Source organism: Colletotrichum navitas, assembly GCF_030913465.1.
Source record: "Colletotrichum navitas strain CBS 125086 chromosome Unknown LY79scaffold_11, whole genome shotgun sequence".
NCBI lineage: Eukaryota > Fungi > Ascomycota > Sordariomycetes > Glomerellales > Glomerellaceae > Colletotrichum > Colletotrichum navitas.
Genome location: NW_026850557.1, coordinates 473,186 through 500,057, shown reverse-complemented (window position 1 = coordinate 500,057; position 26,872 = coordinate 473,186). Strand labels below are relative to the sequence as shown.

The following is a 26,872-nucleotide window of genomic DNA, read 5'->3' as shown; positions in this document are numbered from 1 at the left end:
GGTAGTAGACGGGAGGGGTGGGAAGCAAGAGGCAATAGCGCACAGTACGAGGGTTTTTAGGTAGTGCCAAGCGGGGAGAGTGTGTGTGTGTGTGTGAGAGAGAGTGAGAGTGAGAGAGAATGAGAGTGAGAGTGAGAGAGAGTGAGAGTGAGAGGGAAGAGTGCTGGCCGGCTAGCCGGCGGGCTGGCTGACTGGCTTGATGCGACTGGTTTTGACCGCAGGCGCGTGTGTGCGCGCGCAGGAAAGAGGAAGAGGGATAGATAGGACAGTCCAAGCTGACTGGTGTATTGCTCTTAGGCCTACGGCATCCTCCGCGTGTGAGGTGAGGAATTAATGTATTCCTACTAATTTATTTGATGCTTCTGCGGCTACTACTACTGCTACGGTTACTATTGCTCTTATTGTTACTGTTACCCTGAATGAGGGTCGAGCTGCGGCACCTACCTACGTATGAAATTGGGAATACATGTGAACGCAATCCTTATACCTCTAGCAGAAGGGCAGGTAAGGGAGAAAAACAGCAATACTGCAAATTAATATCAAGATAAATGGTAATACTGTCGTGAATATTACTTGTTGGTGGAGAGAGCGCGAGAGTGTGCATGCACGCATGTATTCGCATATTCAGCAGCGGTAACAGGGACATTGTGGGACGGGACAGGACACAAATACTACACGGGGATGATGGATGCACCTCTGAGGGGGATTGCCAAGAGACGCAGAAACCGTAGACAACAGCGCACAGTGGATTGCATCCTCTTCTTGTCCTTCTCCTTCTTCCTCGGCTTCGTCCTCTTCGTCTTCTTCATCTTCTTCCTCTCCCTCGCATCCTGGTTTTTTTTTTTTTTTTTCACGGCCAAGGCGCAGGATTGAGACGGGATGACGGTAGCCATCGAGAAAGAGGGAAAGAAAAAAAAGAAAAGAAAAAAAAAACACAAAAGGGTCGAGGTGCAGGGCCTGCATGCGGTACGTACATTGCACAGGGGAAAGAGAGAGAGCCACAATCTGGACGGGGTCGCCGGCCTCTTGATTGGTTTCGATAAAGACTGCAGCTATCTCATGTGGGCCCCTTGCTGCATTGAGGCTGGCGTCGTGTCGGTGTGAGGTCAGTGGATAGCGTATCCGCACAGGCTCAACGTCGGAAATTCCAACTCTCTCTCGGGCGAATCCGCTGCGTCCCCTATCTCTTATCTACCAGCACCACAAGGAGCATGTGCAAATCCACACCTGGTCGCACGTACGGCTTAGTGGCACGTCCAGAGAGGTAGGCACTACCTGCGAATACTCTACCTAGGCGGATAGCCGTGGGTGTGTACGGATAGTGAGTGTGTAAAGAGTGTACTCTACAGGAAAAGTACGTACACGGTACATACATCTCGAGATGGGAAGGAAGGCACGTTCACTCTGGATTGGATTGCTCCCTTGCCGGCCTGGCATCTACAGATATCTACGATGTATCTCACTTGAGGCCCCCGAGTGGGTTGTGGGCACAAGTGTCGGAATATACACCCATTTGATCAAAGAAATACCAAATACTGTGCTCAACACAGCACAGCGCAGCATAGCACTGTCCAATGCGTTGACGGCGGATAAATCAGAGGCGGGAAATAATAGCAATACGTACATTCTAATTCTATCCTTTCAATGACACCCACCAGAGTAACCTCATGCTGCAGATGTCATGCAGCAATGTCTGATTCTGCTCCCACTTGCCCTCGTTCCCGTCCCAAAGCACTGAAACAATCAGTTGCTCGTCTCATCATCATTGCCGTCCTCGCCATCACCGTCCGCCATCTACACTATACGGTATCTATCTACCGGTACCTAGGTCGGCAAGTGTCGGAAGCCCCATCCAGCTAAGTACTGCACCATCTGTATGCATGCGAGCGTAGCCGCTCCCCTTTCCGTGTGGCGCTTGCCAGTAAATCAAAAGAGAAGAAAAAAGAGAAAAAAAGAGGGAAAAAAAAGAAGAAGAAAAAGAGAGAGAGATAAAAAAGATCTAAGCATTCGGGCCCAAGACTGGCATGGCAGGTTTGCTTGGGTTCGACCAGACGACACAAACATGTACGAGTAGTGATGCGGAGCCAGCCAGAGAAGGTTGCGTGGCAGCCGCCAGCCAGCAAACACATGGAATTCGACATTCCCATCCACAGAATAATTTTGATTATAATACCGCAAGAGCAGCAGCAGCAGCAGCAGCATCCTCATTGCGGCCGCAATGCTGCGTTATAACGTTTCGGGTTCCCTGCTCCGTCAAAGCCCCCTCCCCTTCCCCATCTCGATCACCTTGAATCGAGGCTGTCCAGCAAGCAGGAAACGAATCCTTGGAACTTGGAACCAGGCACAACGGATGGATCCCAGCAGCCGCACATGCTTCGCACCACTAAGGACATACGTACATGGTACCTACACACTTGTGCTGCACTGTCGCATCACCCGTCTTATTAACTTCTCGCCTACCGTAGCGAGCGGGTGGATGGATACCATGATCCGGTTTCTGAAGCGTTGGGGCCTTGCGATTGTTAAAAAAAATTGAGAGAGAGAGAGAACAACTTGCAACCCTGGAGGGGTTGGCGGGCGAGCAGCAGGCTGTGGTGTCTTGGCCAAGCCCAGGCAAGAACAGCAGAGCAGTGGGCTGGTGGAGCGACTTTGTGCGTTGCCCTACCGTCTTGTCTTGTTCTTCCCGGCAGCACATGGAAGGATGCCGTCGGCGGTAGTGACGATGGCGACGGTGAAGAGCCGGAGGGGGAGGGAGAAGCAAGACAGGCGACAGGGGTGATGGTTGTTGGGCGCCAGTGCTGCGGCTGCCAAAGCGAGCCCATATTCGAAGACGAAGGAAACTACCCGTCCTGCTCCCTGAAAACGCGCCTATCGTGCCAAAGAGTCTCTACGCGTGTATACTTAATACCACGGATACCTACCTACTGCATCATACATGGGTGGGTACGTACCCGCCTATCAAGTAGGTAGAAAAATGAGTGGAATGCACCTCTTGGTACCTACATAGGTACTTGCTAGTAGCAGGCAAGCAGGTACGTATCGACTGCCGTCCGCGCAGATAAGGTACGTAGCCCAAGTGGAACCGCAGGACGGGATCAGGGCAGGGGACATGGACATGGACGGCAGCCACGGAGAAAGAGAAGGAGAGAGACTTCCGGTCAGGTACCTTACCTTATCGCGCCATGATCTGCAACTCGTCATTGGCCCGATGGAGCCTCTCACCTCTTTTCGTGACATGCGACGACGACGGGACAGGTACCCTGTTTTTTATCATGCATTTTATTTTCGTTTTGTGTCCCTCTCACCCTCACCTCGTTCGCTCTTGCCTTGGCTGGACATGAGGCAGAGAGACGTACGATGTAAGTTCCTTCCCACGCCCCGTGTCTGTAGGGGTACTCCGTATCCGTACATGGCACCACCAACAAACCTTCTATTCCACCCCGTTGCTTCTTCCAGCTTCGTGTTGTTGTGTTTGTTTGATTGTTTGGCTTGAGAAACGGCGATAAGGAGAGACCCGAAACACCCAACTGCTTGGGAAATACGGCCCGAGTCAAGTGTGTTGGGCCGCCCGCCGTCCCAAGGATTCATTCGCTCATTCCTCCAACTACTGCGTACCATGGGCATGTAGCTACCTACCTTGCCTACCCAACCTGCATGACCTACTTACCTCTGCTAGCTTCATGACGCACCCGCAGACACGCAAAGTACGGACAGAATCGGACCCTTTCTTCGCAACCAGAGACAACATTCCTCCTTCTCGATACTGGCTGTGACAGACTGCGCCGGTCTGAACAAAGAAACAGCCCATCATCGACCTTCTTTCCACCCCCCTCGACTGTCTCGCGCATGTCTGCACATCCCGTCTGTGACGCGGGCCCCTTCCGACACCCATGACTTGCAACGACACTCTCGGGAACCATACATACACACACACTATCACTTTATTCGTTCCACGCATTCATTCAACACTTTCACGGAACACAGACGCAAACAGACGACCGGAGGACCGACGACCCAACCTGGCCGGAGACCGATCCGGTTTCGGGCCATTGAACATCATCACAGTTATCTGGTGGCAACGACAGGCTTTCTATTCTGTCACCCAGGTTCCGGATGCCTCGCGTTGAGTCCCAACTCGACGTCTTGCCCCCTAGTCTTTTTCAGGTTGACGTCCAACAGTCCATTGATCCATGTCCATTGAGCCCAACTCCCACCCTACACTTTTTACACTACATACCAGCAACGTGCCGTGCGTTCCCACCAATTCCCGCTCTTCTCCACCTCGACCATCCGGGCTACGCATTCGGCATATGCAATTAATTCACTGGGCGTCTTGTACCAGTAATGACGGCGGCGGCGGCGGCGGCGGCAACTAAACTACCCATTTTTTCAAGGACCAGGTCTACCTACCACGCCCAACCAACCCCGCCTTCCTACCATGACCAACAACACAGCACTGCGGCTGGAACCAGATCGTGGTCGATGACCTGCCGACCCGTGCGGATGGCGCAGAGACTCGACAGACCCAGGCCCAGACCTCTTGATGTTTCTTCGTGGTCTGCTGCGTTCGCGAGCCCTTCCAACGCTCCGGCGCCTGGCGACGCACAAAGAGCATATGCACATGTAAAGCGGGCTCGTCCCGTCTTTCTTTATCCGACACGACTTGGATGGCGACGGACGGGGAATCGTCTCTTGTAATCACCGCCCACCAGCTGGTGGCGGCAAGGCTCTGGCAGAATAGAGAGACCTGCTGGCATAAAATTAGAAGACGAGAATGCCTCCTCGCCGCCGCTAAAGCACTCCTTCACGGAACTGCTCTTCGGCACTGGTCCAGTTTCCCTTCTTGGGCGCATGTTTTGCTTGTCGCTAGCTCTGAAGCGCTGCAACGTGCTCAGCTCGACCGAAGAGACACATGCGACGCTGGCTAGCTCCTGGCTTAATCGACGGCATGGACATTGGGAGATGCAGGGTGTCCTTCGCAACCCCCATTGGTCGCCTGGGCCATCGGAGCTGGCCATCGGAGCTGCATGTCTCCTGTCTCTGCATGCTTCCTTTTCCGCTCGACTTGGACGCCACAGTTGAGACCCTAATGCGGCAAGCCCTGGCAATCCCTCAAACCCGGGCTAGCGAAAAGGAATGGCGAGCCATTGCAGACGTATGTCGACCACGCCCGTCGAGCCCATGCATGCCACATGCGCTGGGATATGTCGAGTCCGTGCCTAGCTACGTGAAGGCGACCGACGCCCTTTAATACAGCCCAGCACTTGAGATATCCACGTGGTGCAGGGTGCAGCCAGAGTATGTAGTGTAGGTACACACACTACTGAACTGCTGGACAACGGCTATGCGGGCGTTCCATTCCATCTTCGATCGCACACAATGTCGAGTCGCACGACTGGCTTAGCACTGCTGGCGTCGCTGTCGTTTGACGGCCTGATACCTAACCCCCCCCCCTGCAAACACACCTGGCCTCACCATCTCGAGCCATGTAGTGTGTACTTTGGACAGAGTATGTCTTGAAACGCCTTCTCTGGTGCTTGGGAGCTTCGCGAGAAACGATGATGGCAAGGACATCAGCTTTAGCTTTACCGCAAGGACCCTTGCTGTCACTATATTGGTATCTCAGCCTGTCTTTCCGGCTGGTCTTCCCATGGCCGTTCTTTGGCTAGGCCTGTCTGTGGTCGACCCATTTAGGGTGGTGGTCGAAAAACCTGCCGTCCCCCCCCATCCGTGTCGATATAGGAAGTGATCACCATGACTACACAGGCTGGCCCGTACAAGATCCACCGTCCGTCAGGCCCCAGAGGTGGATGCATCAGTGGATTGACACCATCAATCGATCGATCACGGTCGGCTTTTTCGAACAGTCGATTCAGGATGTACCCTGGCACTGCCTTTGCTGTGTCGCCGCTGAGGAGTGACTCAAGTCCAGAAAACCCAGGCCGGCATCACAACTCTGCGCTGCCGTGGAATCCTCTATTCGGTTTGCACGGCATTATGCCTTTTCAGTGTTTCTGATTTTCCAGGACCATCATCTCCTACGGCCTAAGCCTCGCCAGGCAGCGTGCCCAGATCCCAAATTGATCGTCGTGTAACCGGCCATCACTCACTTCACACACTAATACCCATGCGACCGATGCAACAACGGGAGACCTACAGGTATGTAAACTATGTACGCTACCTACCTACCTACCTACCAACCAACCAATCAACCAATCACCCTTGCCCCAATCCTCCTCCTCCAAGGACGGCTACGGGAGACGTTGTGGGGGCAGCTAGGTCATGGAGCCGCCATGCCATCAACGTTGACGGCCTCGAGTGGAAACACGGACGCTTCATGCTCTCAGTATGGGTCGTCCCTCCGTGGTCACCACGGTGTATGGGTTCTCTTCTTGTTTCCTTGAGGCCCGAATATCTCCACCGTCCAAGCGTAGTATCGGGGAGGGGAGAGGCTAACCCTGGGACAAGGCCTCCCCCCAAAGTACGAGCGATTTCTTACCTAGCCAGACAGGAACAGGACAGACAAAAAGAGAGAGGGAAGGGGGAGGAGGGAGTGAGGTGAGATGGAGCACTGCCAATGGCATGCCAAAGTCCGTTCGTCCGCCTCAAGTAATGGCATCTGCACGCAGATTAGGCGGGTAGCGCTCTCATGCAATGCAGGTCTGGGGAATCATGACACAAAAAGAAACGGCGTCGTCGTCGGTTGGTTTGACAGTCGTCTTTCGGGCCATGACGGAAGCAAGGGAGGAGTGATGAGAGTGCAGGTACCATAAGCCCGGGTCATCCACGGTGTCGGTCAACCAACATGGACGACAATGCAGCACTGACAGGAACGAGAAGCGATCGGAGCTGGGAGCAGCATGTTCCGTCCCGACTGCCCGATCCAGGTTAGCATCATCCCCTCAACGGCCGGTCATATCAGCCTCGGGAAAAGAGAGGGGAGGGTAACACGGAATCTGCGTGCCGTCGGCCGTTCTTCGCTCTCTCCCCTTCATGCCAGAAGAGATGGATGGCGTTCGGGCCGCGGGCCTCAATTGTCCGTCAATCAGCCCGACGTCCACACTTTTTGCATCAGGGCGGGCGCCGACAGCGGCCAGCGGTGCATGTGTGTCCCTGCAGAAACAACAGACCGGCACGTTCACAAGCCCGGCGCTATTCGGCCGGGCCGTGGACAAACGTGGACTTTTTGGCCTTGGGCGAGGGAACGAAGGCCATGCATGCATGAGCGCTTCCGGGATCACCAAAATGTGACGATGTTTCTCCCGGGCTTATCTTCCAATTCGCGACGACCGACTGCAAAAAATTGGAATTGGGGCTTCGTTTTTTCTATTCGTTTCTGCCGGACCGTTTCGGTCTGAACTTTACATGAGATCAGATCGGGGCGCATGCATCGGCGCATACTTGACAAGAGATGCCTCGCGTTTTCCACCTTGGACGGGGGATGCCCCCCCCTTCTCGTCCGCGTCAGGCCTCGTCTATCCCCGGGAGACAGGTCTGCCACGGACCAACGCTTAACGATACCATGGCCTCTCTCTCTCTCTCTCTCTCTCTCTCTCGATCCCTCCTTCACGATGCCGCGATCCCGTCTCTCTGCTGAGATCCCGACGACCCAATGCGAAGCAGTCGTTCCACAAGTCCAATACATGATCTCGTCACAGCGCAATGTCGTCCTCTTGACTCGGCGCATCTGCACGTATCTTTGCCCCAACCGAACGGCCGCCGGCACCGCCTCGCCCCCGACGCTTGTGGCAGGCCCCGTTGCACCCCATCGATTCCGTCGTGGAAACACACGATGTATGCGACGGATACGGCGACTAGTCCACGTAAAGATGCAGCCTTGGGTAAGTAAGTAGCCTCGATCAGCCGGATCCGCCACTAGGTAAATGGATATGGGCCCTTTGCCAATTCCGTAATAGGGTGAAGGAGAAACAGATGGGGTGCATCGTAGGCCTGGACCTGGGCCAGGGCATGAACGACCGATTACAGATACACAGCACACACGGTGTGATACCTGATTAGTTCCGATATGACTGAGCAGGGGGTGGTCAGGATCCAGAAAGGGCCAAATGCCAAATTAGTTTACGAGGGCGGAGGAAGCAGACGGGGGACCCTTTCCCCGCCGCCCCCTCGTCTTCCTTTTTTTCCTCGCTCATTACGGCGTCTCCATAGAAGATTCGCGAGACCCACCGAAGCAAGAGGTGAAGCTCACGATGTTTGCCGCCTGCGACTGTTGCTGCTGCTGCTTCTGCTGCTGCTATTGCTACTACTGCAGTTACTACTGGCTTTCGTATGCGGCTGCTTTCGGATCTTGCTTTGCAACGGATCATGCCCCCCTCGTCGGCACGCACACCGATGGCACGCTTCGCTGCGGTGCACCCGAATGTAACGACGACGTGGCAGGACAACAGGAGGAAGGGGGGTTGGGGCCGGGCACGGAACGGTACATGCAAATCTCACGATGGCTTCGCTTTGGCATTCCTTGCTGGGCGGTGTCCCTCCTCCCCCTCCCCCCCGCCCTCTTGGCCTCCCTTTTGGCCACGGGATGCGTGGTCTGGACGCGCCCAATGGGCCGGTCCAGACTGACGAGCCCTCCCAGCCGTCGGGTTGCGGAGAAAGGGTAGGCCAGGGGTCTTTGTCATGGTTATCGTCGACTCCCCTCTTGGGACTCACTCCATCGTTAATCCGGACCACTGCCGGGTCCGCTTCACAGCATTTTGGCCCGCCCCGGAGGAGCCTGGGTGGGCTAACTAAAGGAGGGAGGGGGTCTAGACGAAAGTGTTTTAAAAAAAGAAAATGAAAAAAGGTAAATTAGAAAGAAAGGTTCACAAGAGAGAGAGAGAGAGAGAGAGAGAGAGAGAAGGAAATAAAGTTCGTGGCCGCTTGTCCGTCCTGCTTTGGTGTTAGTGCCGAGTATCGACCCTTTTTCTGGTATCTTTCTCTCCTCCCCCCTCCGGTTCCCAGGCTTTTTTTGGTTTTTATCTTTTTTTATTAGTTTGCTCGAATCAACGCCATTGTCCCTCTCTTCCGCCCTGTGGGGGGGGGGAAAGGAGGGGGGAAAAAACATGCCTGAGCCGTTCGTGCCTTTGAATCTATTTCGCGCGGCATTCGCTTACTTTTGGTCTTCCCGCCCCAAGCGACGCAGGGTATGATGGCGCAGCCCCCCCCAGTTGTTGTCATTGTCATCGTCATCGTCGTCGTCTCAACGTGCATGAACATGAACCAGCCACGTATTATTCTCTTGTCTGTTTGCAACATTATGGAAGAAGAAGAAGAAAAAAGGGCCAACGCGAGCTAAGACAGACCAACCGGGATACATCGACTCGTCCCCAGTGCCTGACTTGAAAATTCATCGTCACACTACGCAGAATATACGTAGAAGCAGCCTCGCCCCCCCCCGTGCGCTCTCTCTCGCGTCCGGCTGTAAGCGGTTCCTACTCGCGACCGCCGACGCCGAGCCCGAGCCCGAGCCCAAGCCCGAGATCCAAGGTTGGTTGGGAGGATGCGCCATCGATCAACTCGGGCTCGGGTGCATACGGCCCAAAACCGATGTCTACTTGCTCTGCCTGCGGACTCGCATTCAGCCCCGAGTGGAGTGGACAAGGTGGGATCGTCGATTGGGGGGGCCATGACTTCTTCTGTTCTCTCGTGCGAGGGAGGGAGACCGAGAGGACGAGGACGAGAGATAGGACAAAGGACGCGAGGTGGATGAATAGCAGGATCGTCGTCGTTATCGATCGCCTGTTCGTTTACCCCAGCTTTTTTCTTTTCTTTTTCTTTTCTTACCCCCCCCTTCTTGTGCGCTGCTCCTCTTTCCCGTCCGTCCCTCCCCTCCCAACAGGATTTCCGGAAATGTGACGGCTCACAATCGTCCGGACGCCCGTGTCTTTGAACCTATGCCGTTTCAGGGAAACATTGCCTTGTGTTATCATTCCCCCTTCGTAGTCAGTCTGTCTTCCAGGGGGGGGGGGGGGGGGGGTCTTTTTTTCTTCCTTTTTTTTTTTTTTTTAAACCCCCCTTACACGTTACCTCCCCTCGTCTAACATGTGTTTATCGTGGGTTTGGTTTTGAGGAATTCATCCCCTTTTCCTCTCCCCCGCCCCCCGCCTCCTCTTGTCACCAAGCGGCTTGCGCGCCTCCCCCACACTTGGCGGATGTGGGCTTGAGGTTCGTGGGAAAAAAGACTGGGAAGGGGAAGGGAAAGAAAAAGAAAAAAAAGTGTCAAATTATCAGACGTCTGGGGAAATTGACGGAAGCCGTCGACTAGTGACAGCCATGAAACTTGTCCCCCCCCCTCCCCTCCCCCGGAGCGTCTGAACGTCACTTGGTCCCTTTTTACTCATCATGCCATCATTGTCCAGTGGCCGCTCCCCCTCTAGCGCTGCGGCGAAGAGCGACGGCCGGCCCACCATGTCTGCACATCAAACGCGTACTGTTCAGTCTTTTCAGCCCTCAACCTTCATCGCGACCGGCCGGCAGTCTGAGATGGGAAGGAGGGGGGGGGAGGAGGAGGAAGAGGAAGAGGAGGAGGAGGAGGCTAGTGCTTGTAGCTCGTTTTGGATCAGGCGGACGAGGTGGAATGTGCTGGGCTGATCACCTCGGACTAAAGCTCCGTGTGGCTGACTCGTTGGTGACCTTTGGTGGACGGCTCGGAAGTCTCTTTTCTCGACCTGGAGGGTTTATCCCCTTCCTCCGCCGCGCGCCGTGTTCACGACTTTGCGTAACCTCCCAAGCACCATCCCCGTCCCTTGCCTTCTTTTTTTTGCTGCTCCAAAAGGCCAAAGACGTGAATCCGGGGTAAGAAACTTACGGCGTGTAGCGCTGTTCCCCCTCCTCCTCCTCCTCCTCCTCCTCCTCCTCCCCCCCAAAAAAGAAAAAAGGGGGAGGAGGGGAAGGAAGATGCGGAGAGAGAGAGAGAGAGAGAGGGCACCGAGTGGCCGACAACCCCAAATCTCGGGCTTTTCTGCTGTCCCTTCGGGAACTCTACGAGGAATCACACCGATTTGGCACTGGCCGGAGGAGACGTTCCATCGCGGCCTTCCTGCCCCCCTCCCCTCCCTCTCGGCCTTTCGCATCTGTATATCTAAGCGTTCCGGACATGCGATTGGCTTGACACACCGGGCAGCTCCCCCCCCCTCCTCACCTCCATCCTAACCCGGTCGGTAGGTGTGGCTGTCCTCTTTAAACGAATCAAATCGGGGGGAAGGGGGGGGGGTGGACAGGACGGACACCATCTCTGCTCCCCTCCGTCAACTGCTTTTTTTTGCTCCGTGTTTTCTGTGATCATCCGGGGGACCCGATGCAACCCGCGCTGGATCATGTCTTTGGCGCTGCGCCCTGAGCCGCCTCTTTAGTTTTTTCAAAAGACTGAATTCGGGACGAATGATGGACCAACCAGGGGGCCGTGGAAGGCCAGAGTTCGGTGTGACAGGCAAACAATAACAGGAAGAATCAGGTCATCTCGGCTCAGACACGAGAGAGCGTGATCTTGAACGCCTCCGCCCCCTCCCTCCCTTTTTCCTCTTCCCACACTCGGCCGATCCATCACCTTACCTGCCATCCTCACACGCGCGTTCGCCGCGCAGCGAATGGCAGCAACCAGGGAAAAGTGGTGGTGGACGACGACGAGCAGCAGGATGGCGGCCCTCACAGTGGCTTTGTCCCAATCTCCCCTCTCCCCTCTCCCTCTCCCTCTCCAACCCTCCAATCAACCCCGGCGGAGGTGCTGCCGCAGGCTTTGAATGAGTTATCAGATCAGCCTGCTGCTGAGCGTCGCGCGCTTGGGTCAGCGATCTGGCGCGTCCCTCGTCCTGCACGCCATCCCATCCCCCCCCCCCGGTGGCCATCTGGTTGGCTGGTTGGTTGGTTAGTCGGCCCCAAAGCATCTCTTGGCCGTGCAAGATCTGTATGGTGGGACTTGCCGGGAGGTCGAGGGCGACCATATTTTATCATTATTTGCCTGTACGATGCTGTATTCGCCCCCCCCCCCCCTCCCCTTTCTCTCTCCCTTGCCGGGCTGAGAAAACATATCACCGTTCCACGCACTATTTGCTGACCAGCGTCTGGCTCACAATAGGTTTCTTCCCGCCCCCTCCTCCGACACCTGCGCACGTGAAGATGAGATCAGGGTTCCATCCCCCCCCCTCCTCCAAGACGCTTTTGGATGGGGACCGCTGCGTATGTGGGTAGGCAGATGACGCCGTCACTGCAGAAATCCCAACCGAACGGGACGCTGCTGCACATGCGATTATCATCATTCCTTTCCCTTTCGCTTGTGCGTGTCTGACAGGCAGGCAGCAAGGAAGAGGGGAGAGTGGGGGAAGAGCAGGGGACGGAGGGTGTGAATCCCTATTTTGTTGAGGTCATGTTTTGTGTGCGTGCCAATGGTTGCCGCCGTGGTGGCAGGACGCATACACTACAATCGCATGCGAAGGCACAATGGCGACGACCACGACGGCGATAAGAAAGAAATAGGGGGGCGGGCCGGGAGGCGGGGAGTGTCGAGCAGGGCGTCGAGATACGCAGCCACACCACCGCACAACCTGTCCTTCTTGGCCTTACACCTCCCATTCCTCGCTGCGGACGTCTCGGCGTCTGGGCCGCTCATAGGGCCATTCCAGACCCGGCCAGACGACGCCCACGAGCTTAAGAGCTGAGGGGCTTGGAGGGGGGGTGGCTTAAGGGCTTGAACGGGCGGTCTTGTGTTGGTTCGCATTGTGCCACGGAGGAGGCGCGCGGCCTTATTGCTTGGTCAGCCTCTCTCTCTCTCTCTCTCTCTCTCCCTGTTTATATGCCTCTCTATCCGTGTCTGTCCATCGAACCCACGGGACTAGGTAGGCAAGGGAACGCGCTTGCGAGAGTAGTGACGAGTACGAAAGTAGGACAGCACCGGTTTTCTTTTTTTCTTTCCCTTTGGCCGTCGCGTCCTGCAGCCACACCTTCTTTCTTCTGTCTTGTTCGCCCTTGGCGTCCCTGTGCTGTTCATTCTTCCCTTTAGTCCGTTATCTCCGCCACTGTTTGATGATTGGATTTTGATCCAACTACCTCGTGCGCGTAGGGCGCACTCGGCCCGCGGGGTCCGTCTCTCTCTCTTTTTTTTATCCATTCTCTTTTTCTTTCTACTCTGTCTTGTTCTGGCGGGTTTGTCTTGCCGTCGTCCCCTTTGACATCAGCGTGTGACGACGTTGGTGTGGCGCGCTTACACGGGCAGACGGCCACGGGGGGGGAGGAAACTAGAGACAGGCATACGAACGCATACGCAAGACACTGTGGCTGATCAGAGGCGAGGAAACGTGAGATGGAGACGGAGAGATAGATAGATACCGGTACAGGCGTGATTGACCGCAAACACGAGGATCCATGGACGAGGAAACAGGGAAATTGTGATTCGAGCCCGTGGCGAGGCAGCTCGGTACTACTCAGACCCTGCTGCAACGCCGAACCCTTGGAGTCGGCAGAGGAGCCCTGATTGGAGATGTCTCACTCGGCAGTCTGCCTACCCCTCCCCTTAGCCGTCAGTAAGGCCCGATTCCGTCGTCTTAGTTGTCGATGCCCCGTCACGCTCACCCCCCCCTCCCCCCCTTTTCCCCTCCCTACTTTCGAGATGGAAAAGTTGAGAATTAGATCTTCCTCTTTTCTTTTTGGGCGATCGACAGCGCTCTGGCGTCGCATACGGGTTACCCACCATCACACTCCTCCTACAATGCTGGCCCGGAGGTGGCTCCGGGCGTAAGGTTCGTATCAAGGGGGGGCTTAGTGTGAAGCGTGCTTTACTGAGAATGACGCGCGCCCTGGGTGGGAGAGAGAGAGAGAGACAGAGAGAGAGAGAACCCACTTGCCCGGTGTCCGCGCGCCACAGGGTTTCCCGGATGGCCCTGTTTCAAACGGAGGATCCTTTCCTGTGGCTGGGATACATCATGCGGGTTAATTTGGCGTATATTGTTACGGTACGTGGTGTAGGTAGGTAGTCTAGTCTGTCTTGGACTTGCTATTGAATGTGATCTGATCCCTACAGCTTGCGCCCCCTCTTCCGTGACTCGTTTACTCGGGCGACAGACAGCAAGGCGACGTGTGACGACGAGGGAAAGAAGGCTTTTTTCGTCCCCAGCGGTGCGAAGGTCCATTCCAGAGGCAAAGATTATCTGGCGAGTAGGAGGAGGCGGACAGTGGGAGATTGCGGAGGGGGGATCATGGACATCGAAACGGGTTCGCGCGAGGTACGCTTCCTGGAGATTGCACCAGAGGTCTTTGGTCTTTGAGAGAAGGATGCCTTGGACGTGCGGCCATGCGCCGGGCGGGCGCCTGAGCCTGCTGCCTGCCTGCCTTTCCCGCTCCTCCGTCGCCGTCCTTCGATCCATCGTCCAGCCTCGGCGCGTGTCTTGGTCCGGACACGCGACGGTGCAGACTTGGTCGCTAGCACGGAGAGCCAGCACGGGCGTCGAGGACGCTCGGGGGGGGGGGCGCGCCTTTAATATGACGCACTAGGGAGCAGGAGGAGCAGCCCGTTGCCTGTGCGCGCGGCATGGTCCGCGTAAACGCTTTTCGGGAAACATCATAAGGTAGGTATGTGCTATTCGAAAGGTGCCAACGATTGAGCACGTCCGTGTACTTGTATAACCGTCATCAAGCTTGGGCACGCAGTCACATCAGGCAAGCTGGGACAAAGGGCTGTGGTACACTGCCTAAGGCGAATCCTGGAGGGATATTGGCCAACGGGGAGAGGAATGGGTCATATTAGAGCCGGTTAACAACGCATTTCACTGTGATCCTTCATAGGACCTCGATGGGGATGGCTTCGTTTTGGGGCAACAGATAGATGATTTGAAATCTTGCCACCAGGACCGGTATATGCTATTGGGAATGACAACGTCTCGGTATTACGAAAGGAATACAAGGAGGACTTGGCCGCATTCCATAGAGCATGAAACAAGTCTATACTTCAACCTTCTATAACGCTCTTCTGTGGCGTGCCATATTGTACAGCCAATATACAACCAGATATCTATAAACATATCGTACACGCTCTACTGATTCATCTTCCGACGTGGTTTGCAAACCTAATTGGCGCTCACTCGTTCTCCTTCTTTCCCAAGAGGGAGTTCAGCCATTCTCCAATGGTCGAGGCGTCCTTTCCGTTCAAGCCGCCTGCGCTGAGACGGCGCACCCAGTCGTCAATCTCCCAGATCTGGGCATTTACCATGGTCTCTGAGAGGCTGCTCGCACCCCCGCCGGACGGCAGGCCGGACAGTGAGAACTTTTGGATGAGACCATGGCGGGCTTCGAATGTGAGGTTGAACTGCAACGGGTCAGACACCTGGCTAGGTGATCGTTCGAAGAAGAAGAAGAAGAAGAAGAACGGGGGTGCAGGAGGCGGGAGGGATTGTGATTTCAGGAGGGCAAGAGAGCAGTTCACTTACGTTGCCTGGAAGCTGCGGACGTTCTCGTGGGTCGTCTTCCGAGGGGTGAGTCGAGAAGGTGAAAAGAGGTGTCTGGCCGTAGATCCACTCTCGGGACTGCGTTGCACATTAGTCTGTCGAGTTTCCCGCCTGCTTCCGCTCCGAACATGTCGTGGCCGCAAAAGACGGGGCGATGCCACTGCGAAGTGAGATATTGGCAGCATCTCAACTCACCTCCAGCTCTCCCATCCCCTTCTGTATCTTCTCCTCCCCTTGGACATCCTTGTCTCCGAGCTCGGCCCGCACATCGAACTCGCCATACATGTTTCCAAACTCCCTCACGACGGCGTCCTCGAACGTCCTCGTGTCGTCCACGCCGACGTTGCGGATCCGCGAGCGCACGCTCTCGACGCCGCGGCCCTTGATGAAGGGCTCAGCGGGCGACCTCAGGAAGCCGCCGATGCGGGGGAGGTTTGGGGACGACAGGAGACAGGTCCCGTGGTGGAGCGAGCGCAGGCGCGTGAGCTTGTACGCCGAGCCGGAGATCTTGAAGGTGTTCTCGGCGTCGGCCTTCGGCCTGGCGCACGATGCTGCGGGGGTCGCTCTGGACGCCGAGCCGTCCGCGGACTGCATCTCGGCGGGGGCTTTCGACGGCGAAAGGGGCGGGACGGTCATGACGATGTCGTGCCGGCAGTTCACGGCCGCGCCGTCGACGCCCAAGGACCGCAGGGCGCGGACGACCATCTCGGCGTGCGTGTCGCGGTCAAAGTTCGCGGGCGGGCAGATGACGGAGTAGTTCACGTTGCCCTCATCGTGGAAGACGGCGCCGCCTCCGCTGCGGCGGCGGACCAGGTCGATGACGTCCTCGCCGCCGCTGCTGGGGCCCAGCGATTGGAGCTTGGGGAGGTTGACCTCGAGCCACGGGTTCTGGTTGCGGCCGACGATGATGCTGGGTCGGTTCGTGTAGAGGAACAAGATGGTAGAGTCGGAGGGTGTCGTCTGGAGGAGGTGGTGCTCGATCGAGAGGTTCGTGTAAGGGGAGCGCGATGTCGAGATGTAGACTTGGGTTTTTGACGACGGTGAGGCGGCAAGGGCGGAGAACAGGCGGGTTTGGTGCCGTTGCATTGACGGCCTTGTACGGAGGAGCACCCGCGGTATTGAGCTTGTTAAAGACATTATGAAGTTTGGCGGCTGTTGATTGGCAGAGCGGTCTATAGTCTGAGTTGTGGTGGTTCTCACAAGGACATTTTGGTGAGCCCCTTATTGGGAGATGATGAGCAAGTCTGGGAACAAACGATGCAGCGGATGTGACCCTTTTCAGCCTAGTTTCAACAATGCGTAAGCGAGCGAATTTCTCGATAAAAGCAACCAGCGAAACGGCTGTTCTGGTGCGTGTCAGTGAGATTGCGGATGGGATGAGTGAAGCGTTGAGATGAAGTTCTCACTCAATTGCATCTAACAGAATCCACGATCGGTTAGGGCGGCCACCCCTGTAAGCACAAGACCCCCACCTCATTAACGGGGCGATTCAACTACATCATCGAGACCCCCACCGAGTCCGACATCCATCCCCCCAGCTGAACCGCCGCCGCCCCGGCCACAGCTCCATCATGGCGCCGCGAAACGAAAAGGACCAGACCACGGCGCAAGACGCCAGACAGATGACCAAGAGCCTGCTGCCGCCGATCAAGCGGGAAAATGGCAAGGTGCGAGGGGCTCAGGATTGGGACGTTGTACATATGCGCATTTAAAAGCAAAAATTCATGATAGATTCCCCATTTTGGTTTCGGCAAGCATTCTATCATCTCTCTCCCTCTCTCCCTCTCTCTCTCTTCATTGCATGCCAAATCTATGATGATTGTGGCACACATCCTACAGCTCTTCCATCGTCTCGTGCTCCTTCGCAGCCTTGACCAGGTGGAATTCCTCCTGCCGCCCGTACACCCACTGCCATCCCTTCTCCTCGCCGGCCCAGTAAACATCCTCCTCCAACGCGAACCACAGCGTCTGGTTCCTCTCGGGGACATAGTGCTCCACCAGCAGCTCGACGCTGAACCACATGTTGCGCACAGCGACCAGTTCGCCGGATGCCGGTACGTAGTCTTGCATGTTTGTCAAACCTGTCACAGGTCAGCTCACTCAGGACACACATGGGACTCGATAGGGGGAGGGTAGCGTTTGCTCATGGCATGACTTACCGATAAGAGGTCCCGCAGAGTGGCCCCAGTCTCCGATCGGATGCGTATAAACCCGTCCCTGGATACCCTCCGTGTGCATCTCCCCCAAGGAAGCCTTGAGCATCTCGTTGCCAGTCTTCCCGACAGCAATGTTCCTCCTCACAATGTCCTGCAGCTTGTTCCCCTTCTCCAACCCGTCCTTCAAGCCCTGAGGGACGTCCTTCTCACCCGGACGAAGCACGTACCCCAGGTGCTGGGTGTCGGTGTTCAGGCCCATGGCAGTCAACCCGAAATCAACGTGTAGCATGTCGCCATACTCGATAACCCTCCCCCCGGCGTCTTCGTCCGCGCCCGCCTCCGTCTTCGTCTCCGCGTCCCAGGGCAGCACCTGGTCGACAACGCTGACGCTAGGCTGGAACCACGTGGTGAAGTTGTGCGCCAGGATCTCCTCCCTGAACCACCACTCCAGGTCCCCCGTCGTCGTCTTCCCGGGGACGACGACCGCCTCGCTGAAGCCGCGCGCGATCATGGCCCACGCCGTCTCCATGATCTCCCTGTACCGCGGCAGCTTCGACCGCGGCTGGGTGGCGATGAACTCGACGGCGATCTCGGGCTTGACCACCATGCGCGAGGCCCACGCCCCGCCCAGCCCGTTCGCCATGGCCTGGTACTCGCCCGCGTGCAGGCCGCTGGCGAAGGCGATCTCCGGGTGCGCGTCGATGGCGACCGTGGCGGGGCCCGCGGCCTCGAGCTGCGCCTTGAGGGTCTCCCAGACGTCCGTGGTCCAGCCGACGATGCAGCCCGGCTGCCGCGGGAGGGCGCCCTCGGAGTCGTCAGCGGCGAGAGGCTCGGCGAGGAAGAGGCATGTCGTGCGACGGCGGGCGGAGAAGGTCGACGCCGGCTTGAGGGACCAGAAGACGGTCTCTTCCGCGTACTCGCGCTGGCTGACCTAGAGGGGAACGCATCAGCGGGTCCCGGAAGCGTTTGGGCGGGCGCAGTCCCAACGTACCACCCAGGCGTCGACGCCGTGTCTCTTGAGAAGGGCGGGGATGCCCGCCTTGCGCTCCGCCGTCCACGCGTCTTGGATGCGGGCCTGCTCGCGGAGGGGCGGGAGAGGGTTGTACTTGGGCGTTGAGTCGCCGGCCACGGGCTCCCAGAGAAGGGCGGCCGCCGGGATGAGCGCGGTGGTGAGCCAATGCATTGTCGCCCGAGTAGATGAGCGTCTTGATCTCACGATGCGAGTTGAGGTGGGAGCACGGATGAGTGACCGTGAGATCGAAGAGGGGGTGGTGAGTTTTAAGGAATGGGCAGAAGGATGCGGGATCGGATGACGTCCGCGGTGCCCCCCTCCCCCCCCCCGCGTTTGAAGAATGAGGGATCCGATACCCGCTGTGCGAGGGTGCAGTGCTTATCTAGGTATGCCCGGAAAGGCAGCTCGTTGCTCGAAACCTTGAACCCCACGCTACATGGATGCTGATCCCCACCTCGGTGAACCCTGCTCACCGAGGGCAGGCTGACACCGGCACATTGTCTCGAGGGGGGTTAAAAATGCTGTGCACTCGCCAACTCTGCTCAAAAACCACAAGCGCAAGAGAGCTTCTGCATCGCAAGAGTGTGTTGCCAAGCACAAATCAAGAGGTGGGATAAGGGACTTTACAAATCTTGGGCCAAGATACGCGCAATGGTGTACATTCTTCGGTTTCTCGTCATGAGGTTTCTCAGTGGCCAGATACCACACATCGTGCTGGCTTGCTTGGAGTAGCATGGGATTTTGTCTGAAATGATACGGCCTAGCATAAAGCCAATGTTGATATTCACCATTTCGGCCCTGTCGAGACGTGACGCAGAATAAGTAGAACCTCGCCTCATTGTATAAGACTCACGCACACATGGATATGCGCCGTCAACCGAAAACAGGGTGATCAATTACGGTGGTTTTCATGGCATTCTAAGCAAACATGCAATTCTGTTTCTCTATATAATTCTAAGGCTAATTTAAAACCGTCGGGCCATCTCATCCGAGCATCTAGTTGGGGGTATAAATATCGTACAGTAAAAAGCATTGCCAAATATATCATCAAGCATCATCGAGGTTGAACTCCCTGTCGTCGGGCCCGAGGCCCCTCATTAAGCTTACGGTCATAAGAGCCGCATCAGTTGAAACAATAACGAAGAAAAAAGAAAAAAAAAATCGAGCACCCAAATGCACTTCTGGTGTGTTCTATCGTGGCAATCTATTAGCCATTTGGATAGATTCAGGAGCTCGAAAGGGAATACTCACGGAGCTGTTCTCGACCCCATACCTGAATCCTGATCAGTTCAACGCCTGGCCTGGATGACGCCTCAAATATGAGTATCCAGGCCGCGACCCTATCCCACAAGCGAGGTATTGTAGCGCACATGCGCGTCGGACCGTTTCGTGATGACGACCACATCACACCACGCCAGCAACGGTCAGGCAGGCAAGAGCAGCGATGATATAGACGAGGTTACCCCGCGACAAGGAAGAAGCAGACGAGCCGTCATCGCCACTCGCCGTGCTCTTGGGGCCGTCGCCGGTGTGAGTGGGGGTGGCGGGATTCGGGTCCTCGACGTGCAGCGCGTCCCTGGCGCCGACCCAGGCGTTCCAGTTCGTCATGCCGCCGGGGCACTCGTTGGATACGGGCCTGCCCTCGATCTTGGCGATCTCGATCCCGTACTTTGTCATCGAGACGACGACGTCGCCGGTGCCGAGGAACGGGGCGCTGCCGTGATACATGCCCTTGCCGCCCTCGGGGGTCGAGGTCCAGTTGCCCTTCTGTGACCGGCCTCCGACGGAGATGGTGACCTCGGCCGCCGAGGTCAGCAGGGCCGAGTAGAAGATCTTGTCTCTGACGACCTCGGCGGCCGTCAGGACATTCTGGGACTGGGAGGCCGTGTTGGCCGTGGTACCGCCGTCCTTGCAGGCGAGGGCCGGCGAGGAGCGGTACCACGTCGTGAGCGACTCGTTCCTGATGGCCGGCTGGACGGCAGCCTTGTAACTGTCGATGAGGAAGGGGAGGGTGTGCCGCCAGCCGTCGTGGGGGTGGCCGAGGGCGTAGTTGAAGGGGGCCTTGCCGACCTCGAAGGCTTCCATTGCGTTGGAGCGGAGGGGGCCGATGTGATGGGACTCGCCGTAGTCGTTCCAGGAGATGATTTGGACGAAGCTGCAAGAAGGTAAGCCATTGAGAGTACGCACGGGGTGGCCTGGAAGAGGGAGACTTACGTGGGCATGATCTCCATGACATGAACCCACCGGTCGAACCAGAGATCGTCACCGCGCCACACCCAGTTCTTGTTGTACCCGGGGAGGTTGGTGTAGAACCACGGCGACACGGGCATCATGTAGGGCTTCCCCTTCAAGGCCCACTCGTAGGCAGCGTCGCCCTTGGAGGTCATGTCCCGGTTCCCGATGGGCCAGGCGTCCCAACTGAACAGGCCGTCCGCGACGCCGCCGGCCAAGCCCAGGGCCTTCTCGGGCGCGACAGACGACCAGTCCGGGATGAAGAAGGCGCCCGTCTTCTCCTTGATCTCGACCCAGTCCTCGGCGTTCTCGGTGCCCTCGAACGTCGATACGACGGGCTTCTCGGCGTACTTGAGGTACTCGTCACGCTTGAAGTACTCGTAGCCCATGGCGAGGATGGTCTCCTTGGGCCAGGATTTGCCGCCGACGTAGCCACCGTTGTAGTCAAAGGAGAAGAAGAGCTGGAAGCCGACGGTCTTGGCGGCGGTGAAGGCGTCTTCCAGGGCGTCGGCGGTATGGGGGTCCGTCAAGCCCATGTTGAGTGCGAAGGCATCGATGTGAGCCTCCTTTGCCAGTCTGAAGTCATCCTCAAAGTCACCTAGGGTGTAGTTCATGGTGTTGATGAGCTGGTTGCGAGTGTTAGTGGTAGGCTCGCAACGGGATCAAAAGCCCCCGACTAATGAAAGGGAGAGAGTGTTGGTCTTACCATGAAGTGTGCGATGACAGCAGCGGCCTGGACCCGCGTGAGGGCGGCCAGGAGACCGGCGAGAATGGTGGTGAACCTCATCCTCACGGACGTGACGTGAGCGATGGAGTTACTTGACTTACAGACGAAGTCGTCGAGTGCAGGTTTGATCGGCAACGAAAGACCCCGAGTTGGCAAACACCACACAAGATAACCACTCGACAGGGAGACATGGCCACGGCCACGGCATTATGTATCGTGGGCCACCTTCACTCGAAGGGGGGGCGTGTGTGCTTTGGAATGCTTCTCATATCGCCGCTGTCTGCCTACCAACAGGGCGGCGGCCTTGCCGCCCCCTCCGAGAACCTTACATCAATGTTGTTTGACCCCTGGCACAATGACTGCCTGACTCCATCATGAGAACGCCCGGGTAGGGAGGCAAAGAAACTGGCAAGCAGGAGCTGAGGGCGGCGCAGGCGGCTCACCCTAAACGGCCTCAAGCTACCCACCGTAAAATAGACCTTTGTTGACGGGATTCGGTCGTCTTCTGCAGGGTTGTGAAGGGCGCTTACCTGATGCGGCAACTTGAGATCAGCCAGGGGGGGTTAACTCGCTGCGTGAGACGCCGTCAGTCGTGCTTACACAGGACACTCTGAGTGGATCGCCGTACTCTGGTTCCTGTGGCCCTTGTCGAATCGTCGTTGGTGGTTGCATTTCTCGTCCCTTGGGTGGTGCTGTGCCGCATGCGAATTCACAGGTGCAGCGGGCCAAGACGGACGATTTGGTCCATCTACTTTTGCCGGGGGGGAAATTGCCTCGCCCAACTCAGCCTAGCATGCGTTATCACGGAAAAAGACGTGCTTACGGCGGAGAGAGAGAGAGAGAGAGAGAGAGAGAGAGAGAGAGAGAGAGAGAGAGAGAGAGAGAGAGAGAGAGAGAGAGAGAGAGAGAGAGGCCTCTTCACGAGGTGGTTGTGAGTAAGAGCGTGGGAAAGGCGGTTTTCCGCCAACATCGTAACGACGCCATGCGGACGGCATGACGTTGTCGAAGGGATCGCCTCCTCGTGGCGGTTGAACACGAAGTCGGGAAGGATCAGCAGAACAACACGACCCGAGTGTCTGTTTCTGAAGGTGGAAGATGTCGTCCAATGGCACGGTATCCGGAGCCTCTTGGCCTCCGTCGGAACGGCCTGTGGCGCCCTCTCTAAGCCCTGTCGGTGGCACGTTTCGATGTCTGAAGCTTGCCAGCCATGGCCGGGGTCATCCCAGGGCTGCTTATCCGGAGCATGGCGGCCAATATTCCTTATTCTCCCTTTGTTGATTTGCGTGTGCGCTAAAGGATGTTCGTTTCTCGCGCAACCAACCCCTGTACTTTTTCCCTGGCCAACACGTGCAGAAGAGGCCAGGATGATAACCCCTGCCCGTTATGTCGACTGCCCGTTGTATCGAGTTGCTCGCTTGTGGACGGGTCCTTGCAGCGTAGCAACCGTCCGTCAGCCCGGCGCCCTCTCAGGCTCTCAAGACACAGCAGCCGTACCGCAGATCAAGCAAGACTTGAAGCGGGATTAGAGATTCTAAAGGGTTCGTCTGCTGTGTCTATGACTCGGCCGTCCATATGAGTGCGGAACGATCCGTGCATCTTTCTATGTTTACACACCTGAACCAAAGGGAGGGATCGTTCCATGGGCAAGGGTACAACAACATACACTAGGGTGACAGTCCACTATTGCCAGGCAGCACAGGTCACCCTGGGGCTTGGCTGTCGTTTGCAGCGTTTGGCTCTCGTTCTTCGTGCCACGCGTGGTCTCCTCGTAGTCTCGGCCAACCACGCTCGTGGCAACAGTCAGAGACGTGCATACTCGAGGGATATGTCCGGCCTTGTGGAGGAGAAGTGAGAAGGTCGCGCCGAATCCAGATCAAACTGCGCATGCATCGTGAGCGATGAGATGCGCGGCATAGCCGGCGCGCGGCACGTCATCATGGCAGCTAGTGTGTCGGAATCCCGTCGAAACGCATACACGAAAGGCCGTTTACTGGCTGTCATCGTCGCCCGTAGGGCTATTCACGTCTGCGAAGATGGGGAGACCGGCTGGAGAGTTGAGAGGGGTCGAGAGCAGCATGGCAAACAGAGCGCGGGCGATGCGCTGCGTCTCAGAAAAGAACAAGAGGGAGGGGGGAGAAATGTGCGTTATCGTCGGCCAATAGTCCGGACTCATTCCGAGCTGACTGCGACAGGGGGGATAAGAGGGCGGCTCGCACCTTGTGCTCCTAGGATGTGGCTGATCAGGAACCATCACATCGACAGCATCCCATGCGGTTTTCTTTCTTTCGTCCTCAATAGGATACCAAAGTTCCTCAGCTACCTCACAGTGGTCTCAAATACCCCCCAACGAGAATAAGCAAAGAGGCTGCGCAGATGGATGGACAGATAAAAAAGTACAGCCCCCACTGCGAGAAGAGTCAGAAAGGACGTAAAGGGACTTATTACTTTGGTTGGAACTTAGCTCCAACAGTGAGATCTGAACCCTCAAGGCACCCCCGTTGCCCGTCCCCCGTCCCCCGTCCCCCGTCCCTTGTCTCACATCCACCGTTCTAGACCCTTCAGAGTTTGAGTCGCGGCGAGCTGGTAGCCACAGCTTCGGCCCGTCTACCACCGTCCCTAGCCCGGAAGCGCAGGTCTTTCGCTACATAAACTACTACCTAGTAGGCTGCCACCCGCGCGTCTGAGCACAGAGCAGAGCCTAAAAAGCGGCGGGGGGGGCCGGCCTCTAGTTCCGCGTTTCCCTTTCAACAAGGCCCGGCCCTGGAGGATGCCCTGATGATGTTATCCACCGCAACGGTCATACGCCGAGCAATGAGACCATTTATATTGTGGCACAGAGTTATCTGGAACCAGAAACAGACATCTGGTTTGCAGGCCTGCCTGTGTAAATGTGCTTGGCGGACACAATTGCAGTCCATTCTCGGAGTCGAGCCTGGATGAACTCCGACCTTCGGACTACCCTGCCATTCGCTATCATGTACTGCCTGCGATCGGATTCAGTAGTATCATTTGCGGGCGGTCCCGCACACCGATCAACGTAATTATCCAACGACACCTATCTGAACTGTCACCGCCAATACCAAGGTGCGCTTAGCTGATGTGGTGGTGTAAGAGACAAGCACCAAGCAGCAGCCTTATTACCAAGTTGAGACAGGGCCGGGCCTAGGATGATGCGGACGAAGTCTTTCACTGGCCGAGTGAGTTCCTTGCGCTCCCCAGTGAAGAAGACCTCGGGTGTTGATGAGGATCTGCTAGTTCGGGCTTTGTACGGTTGCCATTCCACTTGTGTCCTGCAAAGGCCGATTCTCCTAGCAGAGAATCTGAAATGATAGAGAAAGGATCCAGCGGTCGCACTAGGCAGTACACTAGGTGCAAAAGTGCGAATAGCACACTCATGGCACTATACTCCACGAGTGCCGATATGCTGCAAAGCCTCGGAGGTGTCTGGCCGAAATGCATGCGTGGGTAAAGGTATTATTCGAAGCTGACAGTGGTTATTGGCACATTGGAACATCACCTTGTTCTTATGTCGCAGGAAATAGCACCAAGAAGCGACAAAGAAAGCAAACAATATCATTCTCTAACTCAGGATTCTCGTGTTTCCAATCCTCAAACTGAACATCAACAACTTCATGGTCCAACTTCCGCCACCTGCGCGCCAGGGCCATCCGCCCCCGTCCCGACCACCCTTCTCGGGTGCCGTCAAACGGCTAAACCAAGCCATCATCCGATTCGGGCTGTCGCTCGCCACCCCCGTGGCCAGAGCCAAGTCCCCCCCCTATGTTCTCGTCGACAGCCTCCGACTCTCAAGTCTCACGTGGGTCAGGATGGAAATGCTGGGGTATCAGAGTCTGTGTTCGTACCTCCCCTATATTCTCGTTGACAGCCTTCGGCTTCCGAGTCACACGTGGGGTGGGAACAGTGTCATAAAATTCGGTCAGTCGGCTCTGCCTATAATTGTTCGGGGTGACCATCTGAGGTGCTATGTCTGCAACGATTACTTGAGGAGCCTGAACTCTTATGGTAAAACCATAACGGGTTAAATCATGTGCCATGTCTGCGACGATTGCTTGACTATGTCCTTAGCATAGAAATCCACCAAGCAATATCTCCGTCCTTGAATAGCGGTCCCCCCAGCTATTCAGCAATGATTCTCTCGACAAATCCAACTACCGAGGAGTATGAATCTCTGGCGATTCGAATCTCCGGCCCTTTACCTTCTGTCCCGCTCAAAAAGAAAAAATAAGATGAGGGAGGAGTTTCTGTCGGCGCTCTTGCGTGCAAGCGTGTGGAAGAGAATGAAGAAGAAGAAAGTCCTGCCTTTCAACGCCCTCTGAGGGGGGAACCCTCTGGGTTAAGTACCTAGTCTTACTCTGTTGCTGCCTGTAGCCTACGTGCCCCGCTTTTCTCAAACGGTGGCAACGCTTAAATCACGTAATCAGTGCTGTAGGCCTGCTGTCTACCGGTAGTGCAAGCACCTGCTATTAGCTTACTAGCGCGTTCCTGCTTTATCCCTCGCTCCTACGCTTGCTCACCAGCCTTCGTTACACTCTACTTCGTTCTGTTGCCCTTCTAGGTTACTCGAGGCAATACCCTATGTCTAACCAAATAATCGTGACCTGTTTAAGCCATGTTTACAGTAACACTCCTTGTCCCTCTCTGTTCTTAACAGCCTGAACTGCCTATGCTGCGCTTCGACGTCACAGGCTCCGCCCGTACCCGACTTTCACAACCAGAATAGGGAATGCATTCAATAGTCACTCCGTCCAAGGTAAATCCGAGTCACTTGGGCTTAAATGTCAAGACCGGCGTTTAAAGCAAAAAAAACCAATGGAATCAGGCTTGTGACTGCCACCGTGGTATGCATGGGTCTCCGCCCGCTTGGCATACCACCTCACTGTCATTCTATTGGGTTTCGCGGCAGTCCCCTTCCTACACCCTCTTCCTCCTGATGGATGTAGCTTAGAAATCATGCAGTTAGCCTTGTGAGCATTTTCGAAGAGAATGGAAACAGTTGGAAATGTGCGAAGGAATCAACTAATACCAGACTATCCTTTACACGATTATATCCAGGCCCACCAGGGGAAGGAGGGTCGTGGGTGAGACGGAGACGCAGACACAGAGACGCGTGGCTTGGGTGTCTTCTCTACAGTCGTCTCGACAAACCGTTGTTATTGCTTATCCTCCACTTCTGCCCAACTCAGCGTCACCAAAGGTCGCATGTTTAACCCTGTTTAGATGTTCTGGCACGGCTGGGCGATACGAGCTTTGGAGCCGCTTCAAATGTTGGTAATATAGCACTTGGTTGGACTTG

The 26,872-nt window shown here is 56.2% G+C and overlaps 6 protein-coding genes across 6 annotated transcripts; 1 reads left to right on the top strand and 5 right to left on the bottom strand.

Annotated features, from left to right (window-relative positions):
* The first annotated feature begins 3,271 nt into the window (after nt 1–3,271).
* Nucleotides 3,272–3,528, top strand: LY79DRAFT_543911 (uncharacterized protein). The gene has a single exon (XM_060557091.1). It carries the CDS (start codon nt 3,338–3,340, stop codon nt 3,491–3,493), a length of 156 nt encoding a protein of 51 aa, XP_060417540.1. The 5' UTR covers nt 3,272–3,337; the 3' UTR covers nt 3,494–3,528.
* LY79DRAFT_543909 (uncharacterized protein) lies at nt 3,507–4,432 on the bottom strand. Its single transcript, XM_060557090.1, has one exon. It carries the CDS (start codon nt 3,956–3,958, stop codon nt 3,629–3,631), a length of 330 nt encoding a protein of 109 aa, XP_060417539.1. The 5' UTR covers nt 3,959–4,432; the 3' UTR covers nt 3,507–3,628.
* A 10,632-nt stretch (nt 4,433–15,064) lies between these two features.
* On the bottom strand, nt 15,065–15,512 carry LY79DRAFT_509292 (uncharacterized protein; the record flags this gene model as incomplete). Its single annotated transcript, XM_060554042.1, has 2 exons — nt 15,065–15,310; nt 15,354–15,512. Coding segments are annotated over 2 exons (405 nt in total), but the record flags the coding sequence as incomplete, so codon positions are not given.
* LY79DRAFT_543895 (lipoyltransferase) lies at nt 15,270–16,812 on the bottom strand. Its single transcript, XM_060557089.1, has one exon. The coding sequence runs from the start codon at nt 16,566–16,568 to the stop codon at nt 15,618–15,620; it is 951 nt and encodes a 316-aa protein (XP_060417537.1). The 5' UTR covers nt 16,569–16,812; the 3' UTR covers nt 15,270–15,617.
* Nucleotides 16,813–17,151: 339 nt separating this feature from the next.
* On the bottom strand, nt 17,152–18,992 carry LY79DRAFT_543893 (xaa-Pro aminopeptidase family enzyme). Its single transcript, XM_060557088.1, has 3 exons — nt 18,579–18,992; nt 17,591–18,518; nt 17,152–17,512 (listed from the first exon to the last, which is right to left on the bottom strand). Exons 1-3 carry the CDS (start codon nt 18,768–18,770, stop codon nt 17,265–17,267), a joined length of 1,368 nt encoding a protein of 455 aa, XP_060417536.1. The 5' UTR covers nt 18,771–18,992; the 3' UTR covers nt 17,152–17,264.
* Nucleotides 18,993–20,003: 1,011 nt separating this feature from the next.
* On the bottom strand, nt 20,004–21,618 carry LY79DRAFT_508936 (family 71 glycosyl hydrolase; the record flags this gene model as incomplete). The annotated part of the gene is made up of 3 exons (XM_060554001.1): nt 20,004–20,754; nt 20,814–21,457; nt 21,538–21,618. 3 exons carry the CDS (start codon nt 21,616–21,618, stop codon nt 20,004–20,006), a joined length of 1,476 nt encoding a protein of 491 aa, XP_060417535.1.
* Nucleotides 21,619–26,872: the final 5,254 nt, after the last annotated feature.